Source organism: Neoarius graeffei, chromosome 16 (assembly GCF_027579695.1).
Source record: "Neoarius graeffei isolate fNeoGra1 chromosome 16, fNeoGra1.pri, whole genome shotgun sequence".
NCBI classification, from domain to species: domain Eukaryota; kingdom Metazoa; phylum Chordata; class Actinopteri; order Siluriformes; family Ariidae; genus Neoarius; species Neoarius graeffei.
In genome coordinates this window covers 62412883-62437729 of record NC_083584.1, presented here as the reverse complement: position 1 = coordinate 62437729, position 24847 = coordinate 62412883, and the positions used below count along the sequence as shown (strand labels likewise).

Sequence of the window (24847 nt, the reverse complement as noted above, 5' to 3'; positions counted from 1 at the left end):
CGTCTTCCCTTTTTTTTTAATGCTTTCTGCACTGTTTGTCTCGGTTTTTATGACCGTTAAGCCTTAAACTCTTCAACATGTTATGACTCATCAAAGTCCACTAAACACACCCAAGCACAGTGTGACATGCTGATGGTTGCTAAGCATCTAAACACACACGCAGCTTTTAAAGCCTTGTGATTGATCTGGAAAAACACACCTACTGAATTACGATCTTATCTAGCTGCACTCAGAACTTTGCACTCTACGGCCCAACACACACACACCGGGGCGGATCCAGGAAAACGGGAAGGGAGGGGCATCAACCTAGTAAGGCCAGGGGTCTGGGGGGGCCACCAAGGGTCCCCCGGAAACCCTGCAGTTTTTAAATGCCCGGAGATGCATTTTGAGCTGTTAGAGACATGTTGTAAATGAAATTTCTGAAAGACAATTACCATATCAAAAATTTTTTAAAACTAGGAACTTTAAAAACCATTTTATTCGTCGCTGAAAGTGATATTGTCAGAGTTGCCGGTATATGCGTAGAACATAATTACAACTGATATATGATAATATTAGGGCGGCACGGTGGTGTAGTGGTTAGCGCTGTCGCCTCACAGCAAGAAGGTCCGGGTTCGAGCCCCGTGGCCGGCGAGGGCCCCTCTGTGTGGAGTTTGCATGTTCTCCCCGTGTCCGCGTGGGTTTCCTCCAGGTGCTCCGGTTTCCCCCACAGTCCAAAGACATGCAGGTTAGGTTAACTGGTGACTCTAAATTGAGCGTAGGTGTGAATGGTTGTCTGTGTCTATGTGCAGCCCTGTGATGACCTGGCAACTTGTCCAGGGTGTACCCCGCCTTTCACCTGTAGTCAGCTGGGATAGGCTCCAGCTTGCCTGCGACCCTGTAGGACAGGATAAAGCGGCTAGAGATAATGAGATGAGATGAGATATGGTAATATTTATTAAAGTTGCATTGTCATATAACGCATCACCACATGACACTACAGTGTCGTACACTGACCACAAAACACCTTCTATCAATACATTATTACTGTTTCAGCAACTGCAATCTGAGCTCGCCGGGGAATTTTAAGCAGCCTGTCCGAATGATGGGCCAAAGGCCTGGAACAATGCAGCCAGGGGTCCAGGGCCTGCCTTTGGGCCCCGGAAGCTGAAGGGCTTTAGATGCCTGTAGATGCTTCTCAGCTATTTCCAGGCACATTTTTGTGATCTTCAAATTAAAGCCAAATTACACTCGAGATTAGTTGCTAATTACACTACAAACTGAATATAATTTACAAGAAAATGTCAGAAGATTCAAGAAAAACCTGCTTAAAGTTCTACCCAAGAAAACAGTCGCGCACACAGGTCGGTTCCACGTCTAGAAAAAAGTACAGGAGCCAAGGATGGTCCAGTTACTGGTCCTCATATACAGGTACTATAATAACACTCATGAAACATTACGTCAACAATGACTATTTTTATACCATATCTGTAAGAAATCCAGTAATTAACAACACAACTATTCTTACGCAATAGAGTTAAAATTTTGAGTTTGAGATTCCAAGTAACTTTGGAACAAAACGACTTTTAAAACGACTCAAAACTAGACACGGGAATATCATTTGGCATTCAGATTAAAATCTGCAGGACTAGAACTTAGAAAATAGAAGAAAGAGAAACAATTGAAACCGAAAGAGTGAAAGTGTTTATCTTGCCGTTACCATAGGAACAGTCTTATTGAACGTGTGAGTGGGCGCTCAGCGCTCCGACTCTGGTGTGACTGAGTATGGGGACAGGTTTTATGTTTCTTCTAATTTAAGTAATTTAAAAACTATAATATTATTTATGAGTGGGCACAGAGGAAAGTGTAAAGTATAAAGTTTCTGTGAATAACTCAAGATATTTATTTATCTAGATCCATGACCTACTCATTCTAAACCTGCCGAGCTTCGCCGGAGAAGCTCTCGACCCCAAAGGGTTAAAATACGATGGAAAAGACGCTTTGTCAGGGTCCAAAACCTGTAGCAGTCTATTTTGTTTTAGCGTTAGTGGTAAACCTACCCAGCTGATAACAGTGTCGCGTGGTGTCATGCCAGAATGCACTCCTACTCGCTCATGAGAGGCGACTTGTCATTCATCGAGAGCGTCCATGATCGGCCAATCACAGGCCGTGTTACGACATATATTCACCCAGTGTAATATTTAGAAGAAAATTAGAAGTAGATTAGACCCAGAGCTTTACAATTTTTTATAGGCCATCCGGTTTGATGCTTTTGAAATACAGACACAGACATTCAAGTTATTTTTCATCGGCGCCCCGCTTAAATCCACACCAGCACACACACAGGATGAGAAATATCAGACAAGGTGTACAAGTCTCTTACTCGACACACTGGGTGTTATTCAGTCGTTATTAATTGTGTTTCTTTCCTCACGTCCTAGCTTGCCTATCTAGGAACAAAAAAACAAGGATGCAAATAAAAAAGGTCAAGAACTGAGAAAATGACAGCAAACATTTTACCCAAATAGGACGTTGTTCATCACTGAAGCGTCGCTTAACAACCTTGCACAGTGCATTATCGACGATTTTACCCATACATGACCAAACTATACCACCTGACTACACTTACTTAATGTTTTCGTATTTATTATTCATGTTGAATACGAGTTGCAGACTCATCAAAATGTGTGAAGAAACATTCTCTGGTCTGAGAACACCTAAATTTAATTTTCGGCACAAAGTGTTACATTTGGTGAAAACCCCACCCCCGAGTTCTCCTCACAGTGAAGCACGGTGGTGGCAGCAGCAGCATTTTAAGTGTTACCTTTATCTTTAAGCCTCTTGGTTGCTTCTCTGGCTAATTCTCTTTACCTGGTCACTGATTTTGGTGGACGGTCTCCTCGTAGGACAGGGCCGTGTTAATACTGTGAGAAGTTTGAATTTTGCGATACCCATTCCTGTCAATCTGTCTGTTTTCAATCACTTACATGCTCATATCTGTGTGTAAACGTGATAACAGTAATACACACTCATGGACAGTACATGGAGATACCGGTGTTTATTCACGATTACAATAACAGGACAAAGCCGTTAGGGTGAGAGGCGTGTCACGCGCTTCACCCTAAACCCCACACAGAAGACTCCACCCACTGTGTCCTGATGTGGGCGGAGCTACAAGATGAGTCAGTAACAGCTATTGTGAGTATTGTTCGTGGACACGGCTAGTTGTGTGTGTGTGGGCGTGATTTCATTCGTGATGTTACAGGAAGGGCTCGATGTCAACATCGAGGGCGGAGCAGGGCATGGTGAGGTCAAAGGCGTTGATGACGTCGGGGTGAAGAACGCCGAGGTGTCCGATGCTTTTCCCGCTGAAAAAGATTTCAGCACAGCGGCCCGGGAAGAAGGTGGAGTCTGAACGGGAGAAAACGTTTAGTCTTTGCATGTTTTTAACATCTTTGTAAAAGTCCATGTCATGAGCCACTCACCTTCTGAGGCCTGGATGTGGTAGCCATGGTTACAACCCGGTTTGACATCCAGCAACTGCATGAGCCGGTCCAGGAGGCCGTGGATGACTTCAAAACCCGGTGTCTTATTGTAGTAAACCGCACACAGACGCCTGTTGTTGCGTGCTCCGACGTCTGACACACACACACACGCACAGCACTGTATGGAATTCCTCATCACGGTGTCCTGCTGTAGTCCTGATATCAATGTTCACATGCTAAGTAATTATTCTTTTAAATCACACACCTTTGTATTCGTCCTTCAGTACCACGTCCGAAATCTCAAATAATTTGAGCGGTAGTGCCATCTTTCTGTTCGCGGCCACAGTCTTCAAGAGCCCGGGCAGCAGTGTCGTCCTCGCCACCTACACACACACAATCACATTATATATCGAAGATGGTGCAACACACAAATGAGCCTCCTGACAAAACATAATATAAAACACATCAGACTACTTACTACTGAATACACAGCATGAACACACCAGCCTCCTGAATATAAAGTGTTGAAACGAGCATTAGCAATAATCTCGGATATAATATTCGAAGCACATAATGTTGTGACTGCAGAAACTGCACTAAGGAGGCTGCCTACATACAGCCCCGCCTAGCAGTATTGGCACCCCTTAATTTTATTCACAACTTTTGTAATATCTCCAGAAATAAATGGAAATGGACACAATTTGCAATACCAAGATCTTTTAATTGAAGGTCCGAAGGAACTGAAAAGTTGTTTTCGTTCAAAATAGGCATTTTAATTTCTAAGACAACAAAAAACAGAAATACAACAAGTGCAGGAATATTGGCACCCCTCCTTAGTATTTGGTTGCACACCCTTTGGCAGCGATGATGGCCTCCAAACGTTTCCTGTAGCCATCAATGAGCTTCTTGCATTCGTCTTGTGGTATTTTCTCCCACTCTTCCTTCGCTATGCGCTCTAGGTCTTGGATATTTGAAGGATTCCTTCTGCCAATGGCAGATTTCAACTGCCCCCAAAGATTCTCAATTGGATTGAGGTCAGGACTCATTGCTGGCCATTTCAAAACAGTCAATTTTTTCTTTTATAACCATTTTTGTGTGCTTTTAGATGTGCGTTTGGGGTCTTTGTCCTGCTGGAGTACCCAAGATCTTCGCCTCAAACCGAGCTTTCTTACACTGGGCAGGAGATTTTGCTCCAAAATCTGTTGATAATCTTCAGATTTCATAATACCTATGACACGGGTAAGGCCTCCAGTCCCAGATGCAGCAAAGCAGCCCCACAGCATTATTAATCCTCCACCATGCTTGACTGTTGGTAGGGTGTTCTTTTCTTTGAATGCTTCATTGCAGCGCCTGTAAACATACTGCCTGTGAGAATTCCCAAAAAGCTCTACTTTTGTCTCATCTGTCCACAGGACATTTTCCCAGAAGGACTGTGGCTTGTCCAGGTTCTCTTTCGCAAACTCCAGACGCTCCTTTTTGTGTCTTTTTTTCCAATAATGGGGTCTTCCTTGGCCTCCGCCCATGTAGCCCTGCTGTGTTGAGTGTGCGCCTTATGGTGCTTCTTGAAACAGTTACCCCAGACTGTTCCAGGTGGGCCTGCAGGTCCGTAGATGTTAACTGAGGTGATTCTGCCACCAATCGCACCAACCTTCGACGACTTCTATCATTGATTTTTCTCTTACCCCCACGCCCAGGGAGGTTCTTGACAGTTCCATGCTTCAAATATTTCTTAATAACATTACGCACTGTTGACACAGGGATACCAAGCTCTTTGGAGATGGCTTTATATCCTTTGGAGCTCTTGTGTTTGTCAACAACTGCATTTCTTGTTTCTTCAGACAGCTCTTTTGTCTTCACCATTGTGAAAAAGGGACAGAGTGAAACAGTTGGTTTTTCAAAACACAAATCTCATCATTCATTGGCCATTTCATGTCACATGGGCACAGACAGGTCTTCACAGGTGATTTCCATTTGTAATTTACCATAGGTGAGTCAAATTAGGTTTAGTTAGGTTAGGTTTTAGGACTAACAGCAAAGGGTGCCAATACTAGTGATACAGCAAGATTTACCTTTTTCATTTTTTTCACTCTAATTGTTTTTTTTTTATTTTGTTGATACTTTGCTCTTTTATATTAACCACAAGCTATCTGTAGAAAAATTCTGCATCACTACATCACTTTTGTTCAGGAGATGCTTAACTTTAAGTACATAAACTTCAAGGGTGCCAATACTACTAGGCAGCACTGTAGGTAGCGTTTGTCCTCGTCAGGTTCCCACCTGCACTGATCTTACTGAAACAAATTTACTGAAGGTAATCCCATTATAACCAGGATTAAAGGTTAGGCAACTGTTCTGAGAAGCAAATTTAATATTGACACATGGCTATCAGAAAGAAAAGACACACTCGTAGGGTAGAGCACGGGGACTGGAACAGAGAACACCTGCACTAATGGACAAACATTACTGATACCACGAGAAGTGATGCCCTCAATCGTGTGTGTGTGTGTGTGTGTAACCTGGAATTCAGCAGTTTTAGGGTTGGAGATGTGTACAGCCTTCGTCTCTGTGATCTTCTTTCCCAGTTTATCTGCGATGTCCTCTCGAGAGCACTGAAACAGGGTCAGAGGAGGAAATAAAGCGCGCTGGAGAGATTTTTAGGGGTCTAAGTGTCAGTCTTTTGGGCACCAATCAGAAGATTGTCGGCATGTCTGCACAAAACTGAAGCCAATATATTCAGCAGAACCTTATCCTCGATAGCGATCAAAGACATGTTTACAAATCCCAACAACATGGCTGCCGCGTGCCAATCAACTCTAATCAGACCCTCCAGGATTTCGCAATTTGCAACTTCAACGCAAATTCAGCCAATCCCCACGAATTCAGGGCGGTGTTGCAATTATATCCAATCACCGCAACTTTCCCGCAAATTTGACCAATCGTTGGCGTCGTCTTGAGGCGACGTCGACAAACTACCTTCCGCCTTACTTCCGTGTATACGTTCAAGAGAAGCAGCATGTGCGAGTCAGTGTTTCTGTAGGCTTAAATTCTGTTACTGAAAGTGTGTTATGTTTACAGTGAAGGACTGTGTGCACTTTACATTATTTTTTTTCCTTAATACAAGAAATTAATGGATGCCAACATTTTTGCCAAAATGGTATTTTATTTTCCATTGTTTAGGCAGCTTCAGCATCATACTGTGAGATTCTGTTCAAATTGTTTTTTTTTTCCTTCTATGAAGCCTGAGCCATTTATTTTATTAGTTTATAATTATTGTTTAATTTAGTCTTCAGGAGAGACTGCCTGCACACAGTACTAGTATTAATAGGTTTTTTTTTTCTTCCATGAAAGCTGAGGCATTTATATTATATTTTAAGGTAACTTCATGTTGTGCTGTGAGGTTCTCTGCACTTTAACTTTTGAACCAACAGGTGCATTTGGATAAGTAAAGCCTATTTTTCTGCATTTTTGTAGTCCTGGTAATCTTTTATATTGGTAAAGATGTTTGTAGGACCATTTCTCAGTGTCTTTGTTTTTTTAATCAATAGTTTTTCAGTAATAACTTAATATTTAAACATATCACTCAATTTTAATCACACAAAGAGAAAATCGCAACAATTTCTCGCAACTTTCACTTCCTCCCGCAATGTAATCGCAACAAAAACCTAAAAAACACCCCAACTTTCATCGCAATTTTTTGGAAAACCCCCACATCATCAGACATTTTAGCCCGCAACAATCACAAAAAAGGCCCGCGGAATCCTGGGGGGACTGAAAAATGGGGCGGAACTCAATTTACTCAAATTACTGGAACTTATGATTACGTGGATTTACATGAAATATGAAAGCCATGTTGAAGATAGGCGGTGTGTGTGTGTACCAGTGCGAAGGTGAGTGCTTCAGTGAATCCTGCTGCTGCTAGATCCGACCTCAACAGTTCAGTCAGCTTGTTCAGAGGGAGCTGTTAAAACACACACACGTTTTATTATTTGCTCATACAGTCAGTAGATCTAGATCATGTCCGACTGGCCGTTGTGAGCCTCGTTCTCCCACCTGATTGGCTACTGTGTAGGTACGCGGCGTTGTCCTGGTGATGTTGTTGAAACCGTATGCCATGGCGGCGTCTTCCATGATGTCACAGGCGTGGATGACATCAGAGCGAGTGGGCGGGATTTCAACATGAATCTGATCGGCTTCGCCGGTGACCTCTGACCTCAAACACATCCGAGTCAGGAGATGGGCGATGCTATCAGCTGTCTCACTGAGAGAGAGAGAGAGAGACATGGCTCTGTGTAAGAGATGAAAAATGTGTGCGCACACGTGTGTGTACATGAGCCTCACTTGATGCCGACTCTGCGGTTGATGAAGTCTGCTGAAAGGGTTTCCGTCCTATACGCCAGCTCCTGTGGTTCAAAAGGTCAAAAGGTCAGACACTTGCAGTGTTTAAGGCCAAAAAACACTTTTTTTTTTTTAAATCCACCCTCAAGTGAACAAAAAAAAAAAAAGCAGAAAAACTGTCTTTTCAAAATTACCCTCGGTCTAAAATTACTGCCTGCTTTAACAATTCACTGAACTGATTCTGTAAAGAGGAAGAATGACCGATATACATACAGGATAGGAGAACATCTTGCCATCAGGATACACCACCTCCGCCTCCTCAACCCTGAGACAGAGAGAGAACAGAAAGCTGATCAATTATGCAATGCTTACATGCCTATATCTCTATGTATGTATTGTAACTGATTGTATGTCATGAATATTCCACAAAATATTCCACGATAGTGAAGTGGAAGTGGTGGTGGTGGATCAACATAGTTCACAACAGTCAATGACTTATTAGTTATTAGTCAGAGAAGCAACCATATGAACTCTGGAGAGATGCATAACTCAAACAGGAGAACCTCTTCACAGGAAAACCATAATTCACAAAACTGGGCTTTAAGGAACAGTCACGAGACAAAGAAAATCCTGTTTGGAATTTGCCAAAAGATATGTTGAGCCTTTTGTCCCTGGCCCAAAAAAATTAAATAATCACACTGAAAACACCAGAACCACAGAGAAGCATGGTGGTGGGAGCATCACGTTCAGTGTTCAACATCATCAAGGCATGTTTTCACATGTAAACAAAATTTGTGCCTCAGGGCCAGCAGCGTATATAAATAGAAGTATTAAAATAAAAAATAAATAGAAAAACAGAATAGAAAAAATAGTGCAACCGTGATTAAAAAGTGTTCAGATGAACAGTAAAAACTTCAATATGTGTAAAATGCAAAATGGGGTGGGGGCAACATCAGAGCTTAGGCTTAAGGCCTCTGCATGCTCTTGCGACAAGACTTTCGCAGATAGCTTTTCGCAGACAGTTGTAATTTATCGTTGAGCAGGGAGTATAGGCGTGCGCGATGTTATTCACCGCTACAACGCAAGGGGGCGCGAAGTCGCAAAATTGCTAGGAATAGTTGGTGGGTGTGGTTAGTGGAGTGTTTATCCTCTGGTTACTTATAATGACTAGAACTGGAGTCGTATAGATGTACGTACTTCCTCACTTCCTCGATCAACCGCTCTTCGTGCTGCTCTGTCTTTGCTCGTGTTTTTAAAAATGGCGGTCGTGAAAACAAACCAAACCGGGAAAGTAGGGAAGCGGAAGTGCGTGTACAGCGGATGTAGAGTGGACCAATCAGAGCCCTCGTCTGCGACGCTGTCTGCGAGGCTTCTGCGGTGGTCACAATTTTTGGGAGGTGCGTGCAGAGCGTCTGCGAAGGTGGGGGGGCTACGCAGACACTGTCTGCGACGTCGTCTGCGAGGACTGGGTTGTCAGCATAAATTGGCCTTTAGTGTTCATTAGTCTCACAGCTTCTGGGGAAGAAGCTGCGCTGGAGCCTTGATGTTTTGGCCCTGATGCTGCAGAGTCTTTTTCCTGAGGGGAGGAGGCTGAATAGTCTGTGTGCTGGGTGGGTGGAGTCACCCATGATGCGGGCCGCTCTGCTCCTGCACCGGCTGTTGTAGAAGTCTTCTATGGACGCCAGGCTGCAACGGGTGATCTTCTGTGCTGTGCGCAGTGCACCACCCTCTGCAGAGCCTTCCTGTCCACAGCCGAGCAGTTTCCATACCAGGAGGTGATGGAGGAGGTCAGTGTGCTCTCCACCAAACACCTGTAGAAGGCTCCCAGGGCCGCAGTCCGGCCTGCCTTAGCCTCCTCAAAAAGTAGAGGCATTGGTGGGCCTTCTTGACCACGCTGGCTGTGTTCGTGGTCCACTTCAAGTCGCTAGAGATGTAGACCCCCAGGTACTTGATGCTGTGGACCACCTCTACAGCTTCTCTTCCGATGTAGAGGGGGGAGGGGGCGTGGTCACTCCTCCTGAAGTCCACAACCATCTCCTTTGTTTTCCCCACACTGATGCAGAGATTGTTGTCCCTGCACCAGTCCACCAGGTCCTCCACCTCCTGTCTGTACGCTGACTCGTCGCCGTGGGATAGCTGTCCCACCACTGCTGTGTCATCTGCGAACTTCACAATATGACTGCCCAGATGTTTAGCGGAGCAGCCATATGTGAGCAGAGTGTAGAGCAGGGGGCTAAGGACGCAACCCTGGGGGGAGCCGGTGTTGAGGATGATGGTAGAAGAGGAGACGCCGTGGATCCTCACTGTCTGTGGCCTATGTGTCAGAAAATCCAGTACCCAGTTGCAGAGGGATGGTGGTAATCCAAGGGGCTGCAGTTTGTTGACTAAAGTCTGCGGGTCGATCACGTTGAACACCGAACTAAAGTCCAGGAAGAGCAGCCTCACGTAGGGGTGTGTGCCCTACAGGTGGGTGAGAGCAGAGTGGACGATGGATGAGATGACGTCCTCTACAGACCCGTTCCTCCTGTACGTGTACTGGTCTGGGTCCACATTTATGTCCACCTTCGCCTTAATGTGGTCCATGACCAGGCGTTTGAAGCATTTCATGACTATCGGGGTGAGAGCCACCGGTCGACAGACGTTCATGCTCCTCACTGCTGCACACTTGGGCACTGGGACGATGTCTTCAGGCACACTGGCACCACAGCCTGGGAGAGGGAGGTGTTAAAGATGTCTGTCCACACCTCAGTGAGCTCATGTGTGCAGGCCTTCAGGACCCTCCCCGGGATGTTGTCTGGTCCTGCTGCCTTGCAGGGGTCGACGCGCTGCAGAGTCCTCCTCACGTCGTCTGCTGACAAGCTGAATGATGGTAGTTCACCCTCTGGGATAGTGAGCCTGGTGTGGGTGGGTGGGTTGGCGGGATCAAAATGGGCATAGAAAGCGTTGAGGGCATCTGGCAGAGACGGGTCCCAAGGACACACTGCGTTCTTCCTGTTGTAGCCTGTGATTGCCTTTATGCCCTGCCACATGCTCCGAGGGTCATTGGATGCAAAGTGGCCCTGGATTTTGTCAGCATGTGCTCTTTTTGCCCGTGTCACACCCGCTTGGAGGTCCTTCCTCACCGCTCTCAGTGCCAGTGCATCTCCAGACCTGAAAGCTGCATCACGTGCGCTCAGGAGACACTGAACCTCACCATTCATCCACGGCTTCTGGTTGGGACGTATGGTGATGTTCTTGGTGGTGGTGACATCATTGATGCATTTCTGGATGAAGCCGGAGACGGCCGAGGTGTACTCCTCCAGATCTACACCTTCACCGGTGGTAGTAACTTCCCTAAAGACCTGCCAGTCCGTCCGCTCAAAGCAGTCCTGCAGTGCAGGGACTGCTGTGCTGGGCCACACAGTCATGGTCTTTCGTGTTGGCTGGTTGTTTTTCAGCACAGATTGATGGGCAGGGACCAGCAGGATGGAGATGTGATCAAAGAAGCCCGGGTGGGGCCGTGGTATCGCAGCATACGCACCCTGCTTGCTGGTGTAGACCTGGTCCAGAGTATTGCCTCCCCTGGTTGCAATGTCTATGCTCTTGTAAAACCAGGGCAGGCAGTCTGTCAGATGGGCGTGATTAAAGTCCCCAGCAATCACAAAAAATGCCTCTGGGTGTTGATCCTGCAGCTCACTGACGTGCGCATGCAGCTCCATCAACGCCGTGCCGGCGTTTGTGCTCAGAGGAATGTAAACAATCACCAGCAGCACTACCGTAAACTCCTGAGGCAGGTAATGCGGGCGGCACTTTAAAGACAAACTCCACAGATTCAAAGCAATGCTAGCTTACCAGGACAGAGTTTGCGCACCAGTTCTTGTTGATAAGCACAGAATCCTCCACCACGGCTTTTCCCCGACAGCTGATCACGGTCGGTGTGGAAGAAAAGTAGTACGTCCAGGTGGTACACGGAGTCTGGCATGTTGTCGTTCAGCCAGGTCTGGTGCAAAGCAATTCCTCATCTCTTTGTGGAAGTTCAGTCTCAGCCTGAACAGGTCAATCTTCTTGTCCAGAGAGCGGACGTTAGACAGGAACAGAGTTGGAAGAGTGGGTCTGTTGTTAGCCCTTAGCCTAGTTAGCAGGCCGGCTTTCTTCCCCCTCTTCTGCCTCCGGGCGCACCGTTGTCTCCTTGCACGCTGCTGCTTTGTTTTCCTTCGTCCACTCTCCTTTAGCTAGGGCTGGGAATCGATCCAGATTTCCTGGATTGATTCGATTCCGATTCATAAGGTCACAATCCGATTCGATCTGATATCAATCTACTTAGATATTGCTGGGTCCAGCAGTCGCAGGTCAACGCCACCCTCTCGGCAGACTTCAGCGAATGTGCAAGTGTGTCTTTTGTTTTCGCATACATTTTTGGGATAACAGTTTCGCTCAAATGTTTGAGACTGGGCAGGACATAGCATGGTTCCAGTCTCTTCACCAGCAGTTTGAATCCAGCATTTTCTACGACACTGTAGGGGCGTAGGTCTTTACTAATAAATATTCCGACACCTTCGGTTATGCTCAAGGCACGCTGAGAATTTGAAGGAAATTTAACACCAAATGCCTTCTCCAGTGCAGTTTGATTCGCTGCAGGTTTAGCTGAAACTGTGTGTCGGCGTGGTGCCTGGATAAGTGGTTGCGGAGATTGGTTGTATTGCCACTATATTTTACCTCTATGTGGCACAGTTTGCACACTGCTTTTGTTCTGTTGACTTCATCTCTGTCCTCGTAACGTTTGAATCCAAAGTAATGCCATACATCAGCTTTCAGGCCAGGCGGTGATTTTAGCTGTGCAGCTTCAGCCATCGCGCGTTCTTAAGTTTCGGTTTCGTTTGCCGGCACCCGCTTTTTATAGCGGTCCTTGCGCGGTCGAGAAAATAGTGCCTATAGCCACCTGGAAGAGATCGATCCACACATTTTTGAATCGATCTCGTATTTTTTGAACGTGAATCGATATCGGATCGTGGATCGATCTTTTGAACCCAGCCCTACCTTTAGCAGCCCAAAATGTCCTAACGCTGCCTTGATGTCTGGTTTCAGTCCCACATTCAGGTTCCCCAGAATAAATGGGTCCTGTGCGCTGTATTTCAGCCTCGGTTTGTTGCACAAGTTAATAGAAAAGGTAGGAAGGGGTCGTACGCTAACCGGGAGCCGAGAAGCCGCTGCACGCCGCCATTTTGCCTACATTGCGTTACACTTGGCTTCCTGAAAATGTGGAAATGTTCAATGGGAGTGAATACTTATGCAAGCCTCTGTACTGTTACTGGCACAACACACTTACGTGAACGGCTCATCGCAGTATTCGCTGAACATGGTCACGATCATGTCCAATACTATCTTTGCCTGCAACCACACACACAATCATACATTCCTTTAGAGACCACATAAGTGATTATGTTTTTGGTTAAACCGCCTCAATGAGTAACAGGAGAAAAACCTGACATACTACGTTCAATAAAATTCGCTCAAAACAGCATCGCATGACGCTCTTACGGTTGTCATAGTTATGATTGCGCTCCCATACCTTAGTGAGGTCCGTGGCTGTGCACTCGATAAAAACGTTCTTTGTGTTGACGGAAATTTTGCTGTGATCACCTGGAAGAGACAAACAGCATCCAAATACCACTTTATACACAGACACAGAGAGAGACGGGGGGAGAGAAGGGGTGAAGTCTTACCGTTGATGATGGGTGGCATGGACAGGACGACTCCGTTGCTGTCGTAGATGACGGGGTAAAGTGGCTCGTTTTCAATGATGTGCAGGTAATGTCTCAGGTGGCTGTCTGTCTACAGAGCGAGAGAAAAAAAACACACACACAGGAATATACACATCCTGATATAAGAAAACAAATGACTCCTGACAGCCAATCAGAAACGAGGGCTTTACTAGGCCACGGTATCCATCAAGGCAGCGACAGCCAATCAGAGCTCACCTTGTAGAGGCTCATGAGCTGACTGGCCGTGTACTCCTGACTCTGACTGAGCGGTCGGAAACGGATTTCCTCTGGCGCTTTAGCCGTGTACGTGAATGGCCCCGAGATGGTGTCCAGGTCATGGGTTCCTATGGCGACCAGCGTCCTCCTCCTGCAATTCCGCAGTTCTTATTGGCTAACGGCAGTAGGGACTTGATTAGGTGCGAGTTATCACTCAGGTGATGTTCTGCCTCACCTGCAGATGTTCTGGTGCAGTTTCTCCTGCAGCTCGATGAAGCTATCGTAGCGCTCTGGCGTGAACGTGATGTTCCGCAGCACAGCAGCCACCGCGTGCGGCCTCACGCTCGCCGTCTGCACAAGGAAATCCAAGGATGGGCAATAAATCACGAGGACCTACTCCTAATTACAGGTGTAGACTCTTTAAGCAGTAAGACCTCGCAGAGATGTCACATATGTGGTAAGCAGGAGCTTAAAATCACCTCTTCAGTGATGATGAGCCGCTGTGGGTCTCCGTTCACTGGACTCACACGCCTGTAACGTGGGGCCTCCATTCTACCCCCACACACACACACACACACACACACACACACATTTATGCAGGGTGCACGTTATATTGTACAGCACTTACACAACGTTGCACATTTTATAGCATTTTCCCACCAGGCAGACATTTCTAAATCAGTCACATCGTAAATAAGTGCTAGCGGTGGATGAACAAGAATATGGGCGGGGCTACAATTATGGGAGGGCACTGATTGGTCAAACACACTTTCAGAGAACTATTGCATTTTGGAAAAAAAAATAAACCAGCTAACCAGATGCAAGTCCTTTAACGTCTTACTGTACTTTAAGGTCTTCTCACAAAAATGTCAGTAAAATAAAAGTAATGGCACCCTTGGTTGTATTTGCTGCCATTACCACAAACCTGCTGTGTTGTGAATAATAATTTACATTTAAAAATCAAGTGTGTGTGTGTGTGTATGTATATTCATATAAAATTTCCTCACCAACCTCAAGAGTACAGTTACGTAACAGGAAACAAACACAGGTACTCGAATCGAGTATGTTCAGGATTTGAATATGTAACTACGTGGTACTGGACTGTGCCGTGGAAAAGAACTTCCGATACGTGTGTGTCATACTTCTCCTTGAAGACCTGCAGTCCTCGGACGAGTCCCTCCAGACACAGCAGGTCATATCGATTGGCCGGGACGTCGATCTTATACAGCACCATCTCCGAAGCTCCCTCGGCTTTCTGATCACCCTGCTCACGGCTGATGATGTCCTTCTCTGATGTCTAAATGCGCACACACAGCAAATTCAATACACAACTGACCCCAGCCTCCCCCTAAATTACATTACTACCAGGGCTTTGAACCAGTTCAAGGAATGAAAACGAAAACTTTTTCTATTTCACATGGGACAGAAACGAAACCAGAAACTTTATTATTTTTTATGTTCCGGAACAGAAACGCTTATTAAAAATAATGGTAACCAGTTAATACCAGTTTTTATTTCGTTCCTCAAAGTTTCCGTAGCCTACAAATAAAGTCATTCTTCTCCTGCGCAAGTTTCTATGACCCGCTGGGGTTCACTTCCTGTGTGACGTTTGCTGACTGAATGGAGAGAGCGGGAGGGTGGACTACTATCATGTCTCCACGTCTTAAATAAGAGGTAAATATTGCAGTCTATCGTTATTCAAAAACGTCAAACACAATATCAATATATTTGTCCACGTTAATGAGAGGCTCGCGAACATTAAATGACGTTAACCTCTGTTAGCCTATCAATGCATAGGGCCTGACTAGCCTTTGGTAACACACTAAACGAATTATCTTTCATTTTTGGCACTTTTTCTGTTTGTGTAGATGGGAAGACATACTGAGAATCCAAATCGCCAACATTTGAAATAATAATTGCTTTGAATTATTTCTTGTCTTATTTAATGAAGGTTGTAATAGAATTAGCCTACATTTGGCTTAAGCTGGATGAGACAGAGACATAATTTTATAGCCATTTGTTAAACAGCTGACAGGGAACGTAATTAACTGTTCCAGGAACGAAATTTTTTTGTTCTAACCGGTTCGGGAACGTCTATTTAATGGTGGAACCCAAAACCGGAAACGTTAAAATTCCGTTTCTGTTCGGAACGAACCAATAGGAAAAAAATTCTGGTTCAAAGCCCTGATTACTACTCAACCTTTTTTCCCACAGCATAATTAAAAATATCGACAGAGTTCAACTAAACTTACAAGTGAGAACACACCCGTAAATACATTAAGTCAAATCTATCAATCAGACAACTGTGAAGCGTTTACGATGGGAGTAAACGTGCATGGTGAATCGTGCAGTATATTCAGAAAGTCATTATTACTCACAATCTCGTCCAGCTCGAGGCCGAACTCAAAGCAGAGCTCGTCGAATTCCTCATCAGCTGCAAAAGACAAGAAAAGGTCAAAATTTAAAAACGTGTGCCATTTCAACTACTGAAACAAAGAATGTGTTAAGGTTTGGGGAAAAAAAAAAAGGCAGCATGGTGGTGTAGTGATTAGCACTGTCGCCTCACAGCAAGAAGGTTCTGGGTTTGAGCCCAGTGGCTGACAGGGGCCTTTCTGTGTGGAGTTTGCATGTTCTCCCCGTGTCTGTGTGGGTTTCCTCCGGGTGCTCTGGTTCCCCCCACGGTTCAAAGACATGCAGGTTAGGTTAACATGTGGCGGCCTTGGGCTGAAATGCCCTTGAGCGAGGTACCTAACCCTTGACTGCTCCCCAGGCGCTGTAGTATGGCTGCCCACTGCTCTGGGTGTGTGTGTTCACTGTTTCGGATGGGTTAAGTGCAGAGGGTGAATTTCACTGTGATTTGAGTGTACATGTGACAAATAAAGGCTTCTTCTTCTTGAAACTAGAGACAGAATCATTTCTCAGATTTTTTTTTTTTTTGGATAAGCTTCAGGTATAATTTTGGCTTCATCTGAAAGGATAAGAATAGCGCTGTATTGTTAATCATTAACAATAATTAAAATCAACAATACAGCAGTAGCAATAATAACGAAAGTGGGCGCTTTTTGATGACGTCACGGCCCATTCTAGCATCCTTTCACTCTTATTCCTAAAATAAAAGCTCAAAGATCAATTTACAACCCAACCCAACGTATAAGATCTTGATATTTTCCTTGAAAGCATATTTATTTCTAATAAATCACCGCGTGACACAAATTTCTAGTTTTAACTCAGCATCTAATTCCAGATGACAGTCTGATCTGATGCAATCGCTGCAACATACAGCTCATAAAGGTTTTTAAGTTTATATTTCATGTTCTAAATTCAGCCTTACAGTAACTAGAAATGTACAATATGTCACTGTGTACTTCAACACGTACTTTTACTCCAACACAACTAAACATCACGCTTACTTTTAAATGAGAGCTAGTGGCTAATTAGCCATGTTAGCACTTTCCCATTCAACGCTACGCTGCAGCATTACTAACGTCTGACTTGATTTAATGCCCATAAATGACATTTTATTAACCATTAATTCAGACATAATTTTATATATAAGAAAATAAAGCAGGCTTACTGTATGTCCTCCCCAAAGCCTGGAAGAGAAGATCCCGTTTAACGCCGACTGTCGGCATTGTTGCTGCTAATGGATAACAGCACCGGTAGAATGGTGGATTGGCGCATGCGCAGTACGCGGACGAACCACACCACGGGCGCACTGCTGAAGAAATGCGCATGCGCAGAATAGACACGGCGCATGATTCTTTTGAGTGACTCATCACTAGTGAGTCGACTCTTACGATTTCAAGTGACTTGTCTATTATGAAAGGCTTGTAAATATTTATAACTAGTGCTTATGTTTTAATTAATTCATTTAGGAATTAACAACGTTTTCGCTATTTTTTACAATTTGACCAATAATTAAAGTAGTCAAGTAATCCCAGGTTTTTGCAAAATCTGATTCAGTACAAGACTAATTTCAGCTGTTATATTGTTTTATAAATATTAATGTCGGCCATCACAAAGACAGAACAGGAGACTTCTGACAAGGTTTAGACAAAATTTGGACCTGTTTCACCAAAAGTATTAACACAAAGATATTTGTCAAGGGCGGCGCGGTGGTGTAGTGGTTAGCGCTGTCGCCTCACAGCAAGAAGGTCCTGGGTTCGAGCCCCGTGGCCGGCGAGGGCCTTTCTGTGTGGAGTTTGCATGTTCTCCCCGTGTCCGCGTGGGTTTCCTCTGGGTGCTCCGGTTTCCCCCACAGTCCAAAGACATGCAGGTTAGGTTAACTGGTGGCTCTAAATTGACCGTAGGTGTGAATGTGAGTGTGAATGGCTGTCTGTGTCTATGTGTCAGCCCTGTGATGACCTGGCGACTTGTCCAGGGTGTACCCCGCCTTTCACCCGTAGTCAGCTGGGATAGGCTCCAGCTTGCCTGCGACCCTGTAGAACAGGATAAAGTGGCTACAGATAATGAGATGAGATATTTGTCAAATAAAAGAGCAACCACTTCTTCCCATTGTTGATTATTTCTCTATAACAGCATACACGCTGAGCGTTTTATTCCTTATTTGTCTTCAAATGCTTTTCTGAACCAGGGACCAGGCTGGTATGTGAATATTAGTGCGCTGTTGTTAAATCATGTCTAACATAAATATAAACCTGTTGAATACATCCCGTCTTTTTAATACTGTACCTGACTGTTCTATTGACCATGTCATCCTCTTTACTAAGGCTCAACGAGTTGAAATGCTCAAATATGAGTTTAAAAGACGAGATAAACATATCTTAAAGACAAGATAATGACGCAGTGCATTGAATCTTTTTTATTAATCAATTATTCCGATCATAAATTTGCAGGAAGTTAAATATTCTGTAAAAAATAAAAATCAGTCAACTCAATCATATTTCGGTATGTCAGGTGTTCTTGCTCTTGTTTTTTCTCCACTTATTGCACACTACTGCTGCATGATTCTGTCAGATACAGCATCATCTGGAGTTATACAGAATTCCCTGTCAAAAGGAATCAGATGTAACACAAGGGTGTTTGTTAATTGAAGAGGCGGAGCTAAAAACAAACAAAAATTCAAACCACATAAAAATAAAATTATTATACCCAGGGAATACTTCCAGTTGTTAAAACTAAGCATGTATATTACTTACGCTAGTATTTAAAAACAAACAAACAAACAAAAACCCCTACACCAATAACCCATACAGACCAGAGTGCATAACGATTCACATTTGGCGTGTACTTGCTTACAGATTTGCTTGTGAATTTGTGATTGTGTTGCATTCAATGTAAAATTCCCAAACTCCACAGAAAGCCCTTTTACTATCTGAACACTCCTTTATTCAGCAGCACAGTGAAGTGAATTCCAGTTCATCGCTGGCAGCTATGATCAGACAGAAATCGTTTGACCTGTTAGAAAGCAGCAGTTCTCTAAGAACAGTCTTGTCCTTCCTCGATGATGCGGCGCTTCATGAGAGTGTTGGACTTAAGAGATCTTCTCGTAGAAGAGCAGGTAGGCTTGGGAAGTCTGCACTCGGGTCTCTGTGACGGGCTGCACGTTGCTGTCGCTGATGTGGAACCAGGAGCCTTTAGGGGGCGTCTTGTCACCTGCAAAACAAGATGTGTGTCCAATCTGATCTCAAAAACTGCAAGAACTTTTTCAGAAGGGACAGACTTGTGTGAGAAATGTCGATTTTGCAAAGCAAAAGGCATCTCCAGAGATGCCTACCCCAAATTTTGAATTTCAGTATTATTGAAAACATTTTTCAGGATTTTGGAACAGGGCTTTGAACCAGAATTTTTTTCCTGTTGGTTCGTTCTGAACAGAAACGGAATTTTAACATTTCCGGTTTTGGGTTCCACCATTAAATAGACGTTCCCGAACCGGTTAGAACAAAAAAATTTCGTTCCCGGAACGGTTAATTACGTTCCCCGTCAGCTGTTTAACAAATGGCTATAAAATTATGTCTCCGTCTCATCCAGCTTAAGCCAAATGTAATAATTCTATTACAATCTTCATTAAAAAAGACAAGAAATAATTCAAAGCAATTATTATTTCAAATGTTGGCGATTTGGATTCTCAGTACGTCTTCCCATCTACACAAACAGAAAAAGTGCCAAAAATGAAAGAGAATTCGTTTAGTGTGTTACCAAAGGCTAGTCAGGCCCTATAGAGGGCTACCGCATGACGTCACCGCGCCGCGAGATTTTGTTAGGCGCCATATTGGAAGACCAAGTACACATCTATGCAAGTACATACATACATAAAACAAACTACACCTGAAATGTAGCCAGGGCCGGTTCTGCCCTAATCTGGACCCGGGTGCAACATCGCGCAACCCCCCCCCCCCCAAAAAAAAAAACAAAACAAAAAACACCAGTCTAAATCAGGACAACCATCACATAACTATAAACATTTTATATCAACTATTTTAACTAAATGGGCTATAATAAATAAGCCTGCAGGCAGCCACGGCGGGCTGCCTCAGAAAAGTAACCATTTGTCCTACCTTAAAACTCGTTTTGCATTTTCTGCCTCCTTTTTTGTATTTTCGACCCTCGGTTTATTTTCTTTCCTTTTCTGAAAACCCGATTTGTGTCCAGACATTTTGTTCTGCTACCAACGAACTAACACGTCAGGTCTCGTCTCTCGAGCCCGCGATGATTCCTGTGGGAAGGGCAACAACTGATACATTTTTACAAACAGCCAATAGGGAGGTTGCATCGTTCAGGCTCTTCTTTGCTCAGACACTCAGTAATGCACTTACTCACTTATTATCACGTGGAGACGTGATAGTAGTCCACCTTCCCGCTCTCTCCATTCAGTCAGCGAACGTCACACAGGAAGTGAACCCCAGCGGGTCATAGAAACTTGCGCAGGAGAAGAATGACTTTTTTATTTGTAGGCTACGGAAACTTTGAGGAACGAAATAAAAACCGGTATTAACCGGTTACCATTATTTTTAATAAGCGTTTCTGTTCCGGAACATAAAAAATAATAAAGTTTCTGGTTTCGTTTCTGTTCCATGTGAAATAGAAAAAGTTCCTGGTTTTCGTTTTCGTTCCTTGAACCGGTTCAAAGCCCTGGTTTGGAATGACTTTCAGTAACATTAATTTATGCGCATTTCAATTATAAAGAGGTGTATATACCAATATGTTTAACATTTAAATTATTAAAAAGTACTGTTTTGTGTGAATTGAATAAACAAAACGCGAGCAGCCATCTCAACTGAATTTCCACTCAACAAATTTCTAGAGCATACAATACATCACATTTTTATAAATACAATAGTGTTCCCTGTTTGCAGACATTACGGTTGACTACCAATCATTGGGATTGAATGTAACTCCTCAAAAGTATTATATTATATTGCCTGGCAAAATGTTCTACCTGTTAACGGATTCTAATAAAATTTAAAAAAAATTTCTATTTCATGCCAAAGAGAGTCCGACATTGTTATCTTAATGTCCCAATATATAAATACTTCAGCATAATGCTTCAGAAGAGACACTGAATAAAATGGCATTTATAATTGTATTTAAAACAGTGGAATGATCAATTTTTTGCCACAATCCCAACAGCACTAATCATAAAATTCTGGTTTTGATCAGACTACATGTACATTTGCACTTGCAACACTGAAAAGACTTTGAATTAAAGAAGTCCAGCCAGTGTTTGATATTTCAGTGAATAAAAATCAGACATGTAAAAAGAAACTGAATAAGTTTAACTCACATTTCACGGCACTAATTGGCAAGTTCAACTCCAAGCACAGGTCAACCATCACTGCTTCAGCACGGGTCACGTCCACAGATTTCGTAAAAAACTGCTGGATACCCCCAGATTTACTTTCCGCCTGACTCACCATTTCAGCATACTCCATATGTTTTTTGTAGTTGACATGCCGCCTGCAGTCATCGCGGCCACCATGAGTGATGTTAATGTCAGTTCTACACAGTTTGCAGTGCGCGTATCCATTGCCCTTTTGACTGGGTGTAATGCACGGCCATTCTACCGTATATCGTGGGAGGAACACCTGAGACCTGTGCTTCACTTGTCCCGATACTGAGCGTTTCATTTCCACTATTGAGAAGCAGCACCATGCGTGTGTGATGTTGAGTGAAAATAGCGCAAACAAATGTGCGGTATCTGCGCATGTCACGCACAGTATGTGCGGTTGTCGTAAAAATAAATAGCCGTGAATCGCGAATGGATTGAAAAAGTCGCTTGGACATTTAAAAACAACTCACTGGAATTTAAGACTTTATAATAATTCCGTACAGAATAACACTGTTTGCCATAACATCGTATTTACATAACATTTCCGTACAAAATACGGCCAATCCGTACTAGTAGGCATCTCTGGCATGACATGTGACACCAACATTAACCTTTTTAAACTCAGTTCAGCTCTAAACTAATAAGCTGATAACAACCCGAGTTAGGTTTTTTTTTAGTCTATGTATGGCACATGGTAATTATCACACATCTCACTTCATTCTTAAACATGGTACATCCCATTTCCTGTGAAGGCTCCACCCTGCTCAGTGAGAAATCTTACCAGTTCAAGGAGTAGTGGAATTGTGTAAATATAAGGCTAAATAAATTACTTACCTGCTGTTCCGTTTAGCAAACCGCTGCTAGCGTGTGTGTGAGGTCGGGCTTTAACGAACGCTGTGTAATGACCTGAGCGCATGGTTCCGCTGTGCTCCACAACACCATACAGAGAGTAGAGGAGCTGCGTCTGTCCTTCCTCCACCCCCTAAACACACACACACGAAAGTCAGAGACTACTTCTAAGATTGTAATGACTCAAGACAGAGACAGAAATACGAGGCATATAGAAATACAGACCTTGCATTTGGCAGAACAGAACGGGCCGACGTCTAGTACTTGAGGAAACTGTACATGCCTGTTGACTTTACAGATGCTGTAACCCACCTACACACACACACACACATTTTACATCAATGATGCAACATTTCTACAAACCCTGCCTGTGTGGATCAGTGATCATATTTCTCGCTGTGTAAATCTGTCACTCTGTGTGTGTGTGTGTGTGTGTGTGTGTGTGTGTGTGTGTGTGTGTGAGTGAGAGAGAGAGAGGACCTGTTGGAACCTCTTCAGGTGCAGAGTGAGTACAGGAGGAGGGGACGAGATCAGCATCTGCTTCATCCCCTCTGTGTACACCTTCTTCTTACCACCTGTAAAACACACACACACACACACACACACACACACACACACACACACACACACACTTTAGTCAAATCAGTCTTGATTTGGATTCACTTTGTGTGCGCGCGCGCGCGAGTGTGTGTACGTACCGTGTGCGGCTCTCTGGCTGCAGGTCACACACAGCAGGCTGTTGGCGTGTGTCAGCTGCTCCACCTGTGTGAACTGATGCAGACTCGACTCCACTGAGCTCTCCGAGGCGTTCAGCGCCGCCCTGCTGGACAGGGTTGAGAACGCAGTCTTCGGGTCCACATTGACCACCACAAACCCTGGCTCTGCCCTCAATTCTGGCTCCGACTCCGCCCCTGATACCACCTCAAGCTCCATCTCTTTAGTTTGGTGTTCCTCGGAGATCGACAGCGCTGTTACCCTCTTGGTTAGCTCTGCCACTTTGTGCTCATTTTCCTCTTCCACTTCCTGTTTTTCTGGTCCATCTTCTGATAGGCTGATGAATCTATTTGAGGCGGAGTTCTGTACTTCACTTCCTTCATCATCATCATCATCATCATCTTCTACCTCTTCATTAGCAGGTATTTCCTCATTCTGTTCCGCAGGCTCTGATTGGACAATGAGCTTGTCTGCTCCGCCTTCAGTTTCAGCTTCCGGCTGTTCATTTGTGCTCAGAGGTGGGGCTTCCAGGAAAGCATCTTGGTTCTGATTGGTCAGCGAATCCAGCCTGAGCTTTGTGCCTTGCCTTTGCTGACGCCGCTGGTTCTGAAAATGCCAGAATGTTAATATACAGAAATCAGAAGGTGTGTCTTAATATATCAAGGGGTGTGTCTTACAGCTCAGTGCGTCTTTTAATACCTTAGCCTGTTTCTTTGCCTGCTTCTTGGCTTTCTTTTGCTGGTACTTGCTTCCTGTGCCTGTCGGCACACTTTCATCCCCATTGGTCAATGGAGTCTCAATACTCCGCCTACTTTCCATGCTTTCGCTCTTCTTCTGCTGAACGCCACCCTTCCTTTTCCTGTAAGCCTAAAAAGCATAAACGTTACTCTTGTACAGGATTAGGGTGCATGTGATTCCGTGATGAAGTACTGTTGTTAGCTAGCTTGCTAATGAATAAATTAGCTGGATAACAGCTTCATAAAGTAAGATATTATATAATGAGCTGGCTAACGTTACGCAGAGCAGTTGTCTTTGGAGTAGCCTGAGAATTAGCTACTACAGCAAAGTTTTCAATAAAACAGCTAGCAGTAGCTAAACGTTACAAACGTAACCTAAACAATAAGTCGTTTCAGCTCTTTACCTCATCAGCCACAGGTAGCGAGAGGTCGAGAAACATCTCGGTAACCACGGAAACTGTCTCGCACTCCGTACACATCACAGTGCTGGTCAACTCTCCGCCAAACACACGTTCAACAAAACTCTTCGCCCCAGTGTTGCTTTCATACTCTAGCAATGACAAATTTTGGGGGGGTGGTTTCATTACACATCCCTCATTACTGCATATCTCGACCTTGGCTAGAGGTATATACAAATGCTTAGCATTAGCATACACAGTGTAATAACGTAGCTCACCTTTTACTAAGTTCTTTTGCTCTGGCTCGGAGGTTTTGCCCAAACATTTCAGCGCATTCAAGATTCCAACAGTTACTCTCTGTGGAGAACATATCAGCATTAGCGCACATAGCACAGGGAAGTGTATTAGTCTTGCTAGCAAAGCTATTACCTGAAACGGAGCAGCACTAGAATGGAGCGAAGTTTAATTTTTTTAATTTTTAAACAGAATTATATAAAATTTATTTATTTTTAATGAATTTCTCAGATTGGTGTCTCATGGTTTACTGGAAACAAGACCCCTCAAAAGAGGCTACTTCATGCTATTTGCTATTTATAAGAACATA

The 24847-nt window shown here is 44.2% G+C and overlaps 2 protein-coding genes across 7 annotated transcripts in view; both read right to left on the bottom strand.

Annotated features, from left to right (window-relative positions):
- Positions 1 to 3022: 3022 nt before the first annotated feature.
- farsb (phenylalanyl-tRNA synthetase subunit beta) lies at positions 3023 to 17439 on the bottom strand. Its single transcript, XM_060943352.1, has 17 exons — positions 17331 to 17439; positions 16135 to 16190; positions 14899 to 15053; positions 14236 to 14308; positions 13992 to 14107; positions 13757 to 13907; positions 13502 to 13610; positions 13348 to 13418; positions 13105 to 13166; positions 8073 to 8124; positions 7803 to 7864; positions 7515 to 7722; positions 7342 to 7422; positions 5981 to 6073; positions 3730 to 3847; positions 3465 to 3617; positions 3023 to 3390 (listed from the first exon to the last, which is right to left on the bottom strand). The coding sequence occupies exons 1-17, from the start codon at positions 17386 to 17388 to the stop codon at positions 3239 to 3241; spliced, it is 1770 nt and encodes a 589-aa protein (XP_060799335.1). The 5' UTR covers positions 17389 to 17439; the 3' UTR covers positions 3023 to 3238.
- Positions 17440 to 18540: 1101 nt separating this feature from the next.
- usp16 (ubiquitin specific peptidase 16) overlaps positions 18541 to 24847 on the bottom strand; it is a 31884-nt gene continuing 25577 nt past the window's right edge. For all 6 annotated transcript variants that reach the window (XM_060943347.1, XM_060943348.1, XM_060943346.1 and 3 more), the window contains 8 exons: positions 24522 to 24600; positions 24250 to 24395; positions 23808 to 23975; positions 23093 to 23714; positions 22875 to 22969; positions 22620 to 22706; positions 22380 to 22527; positions 18541 to 19372 (listed from right to left, as the gene is read on the bottom strand). In XM_060943347.1, coding sequence (XP_060799330.1) covers positions 19251 to 19372; positions 22380 to 22527; positions 22620 to 22706; positions 22875 to 22969; positions 23093 to 23714; positions 23808 to 23975; positions 24250 to 24395; positions 24522 to 24600 — 1467 coding nt within the window. In that variant the 3' untranslated portion in view covers positions 18541 to 19250. The remainder of the gene's footprint in view (positions 19373 to 22379; positions 22528 to 22619; positions 22707 to 22874; positions 22970 to 23092; positions 23715 to 23807; positions 23976 to 24249; positions 24396 to 24521; positions 24601 to 24847) is intronic.

Bases quoted from the DNA above. Each gene is read 5' to 3' on its own strand.
- farsb (XM_060943352.1), bottom strand. From the start codon at position 17,388: ATGCCGACAGTCGGCGTTAAACGGGATCTTCTCTTCCAGGCTTTGGGG. The intron at 15,054-16,134 runs GTGAGTAATAAT...GTGCGCATTTAG, and splicing joins GCCTCGAGCTGGACGAGATT to ACATCAGAGAAGGACATCAT. The intron at 13,419-13,501 runs GTAAGACTTCAC...TGTCTCTTCCAG, and splicing joins CATGCCACCCATCATCAACG to GTGATCACAGCAAAATTTCC.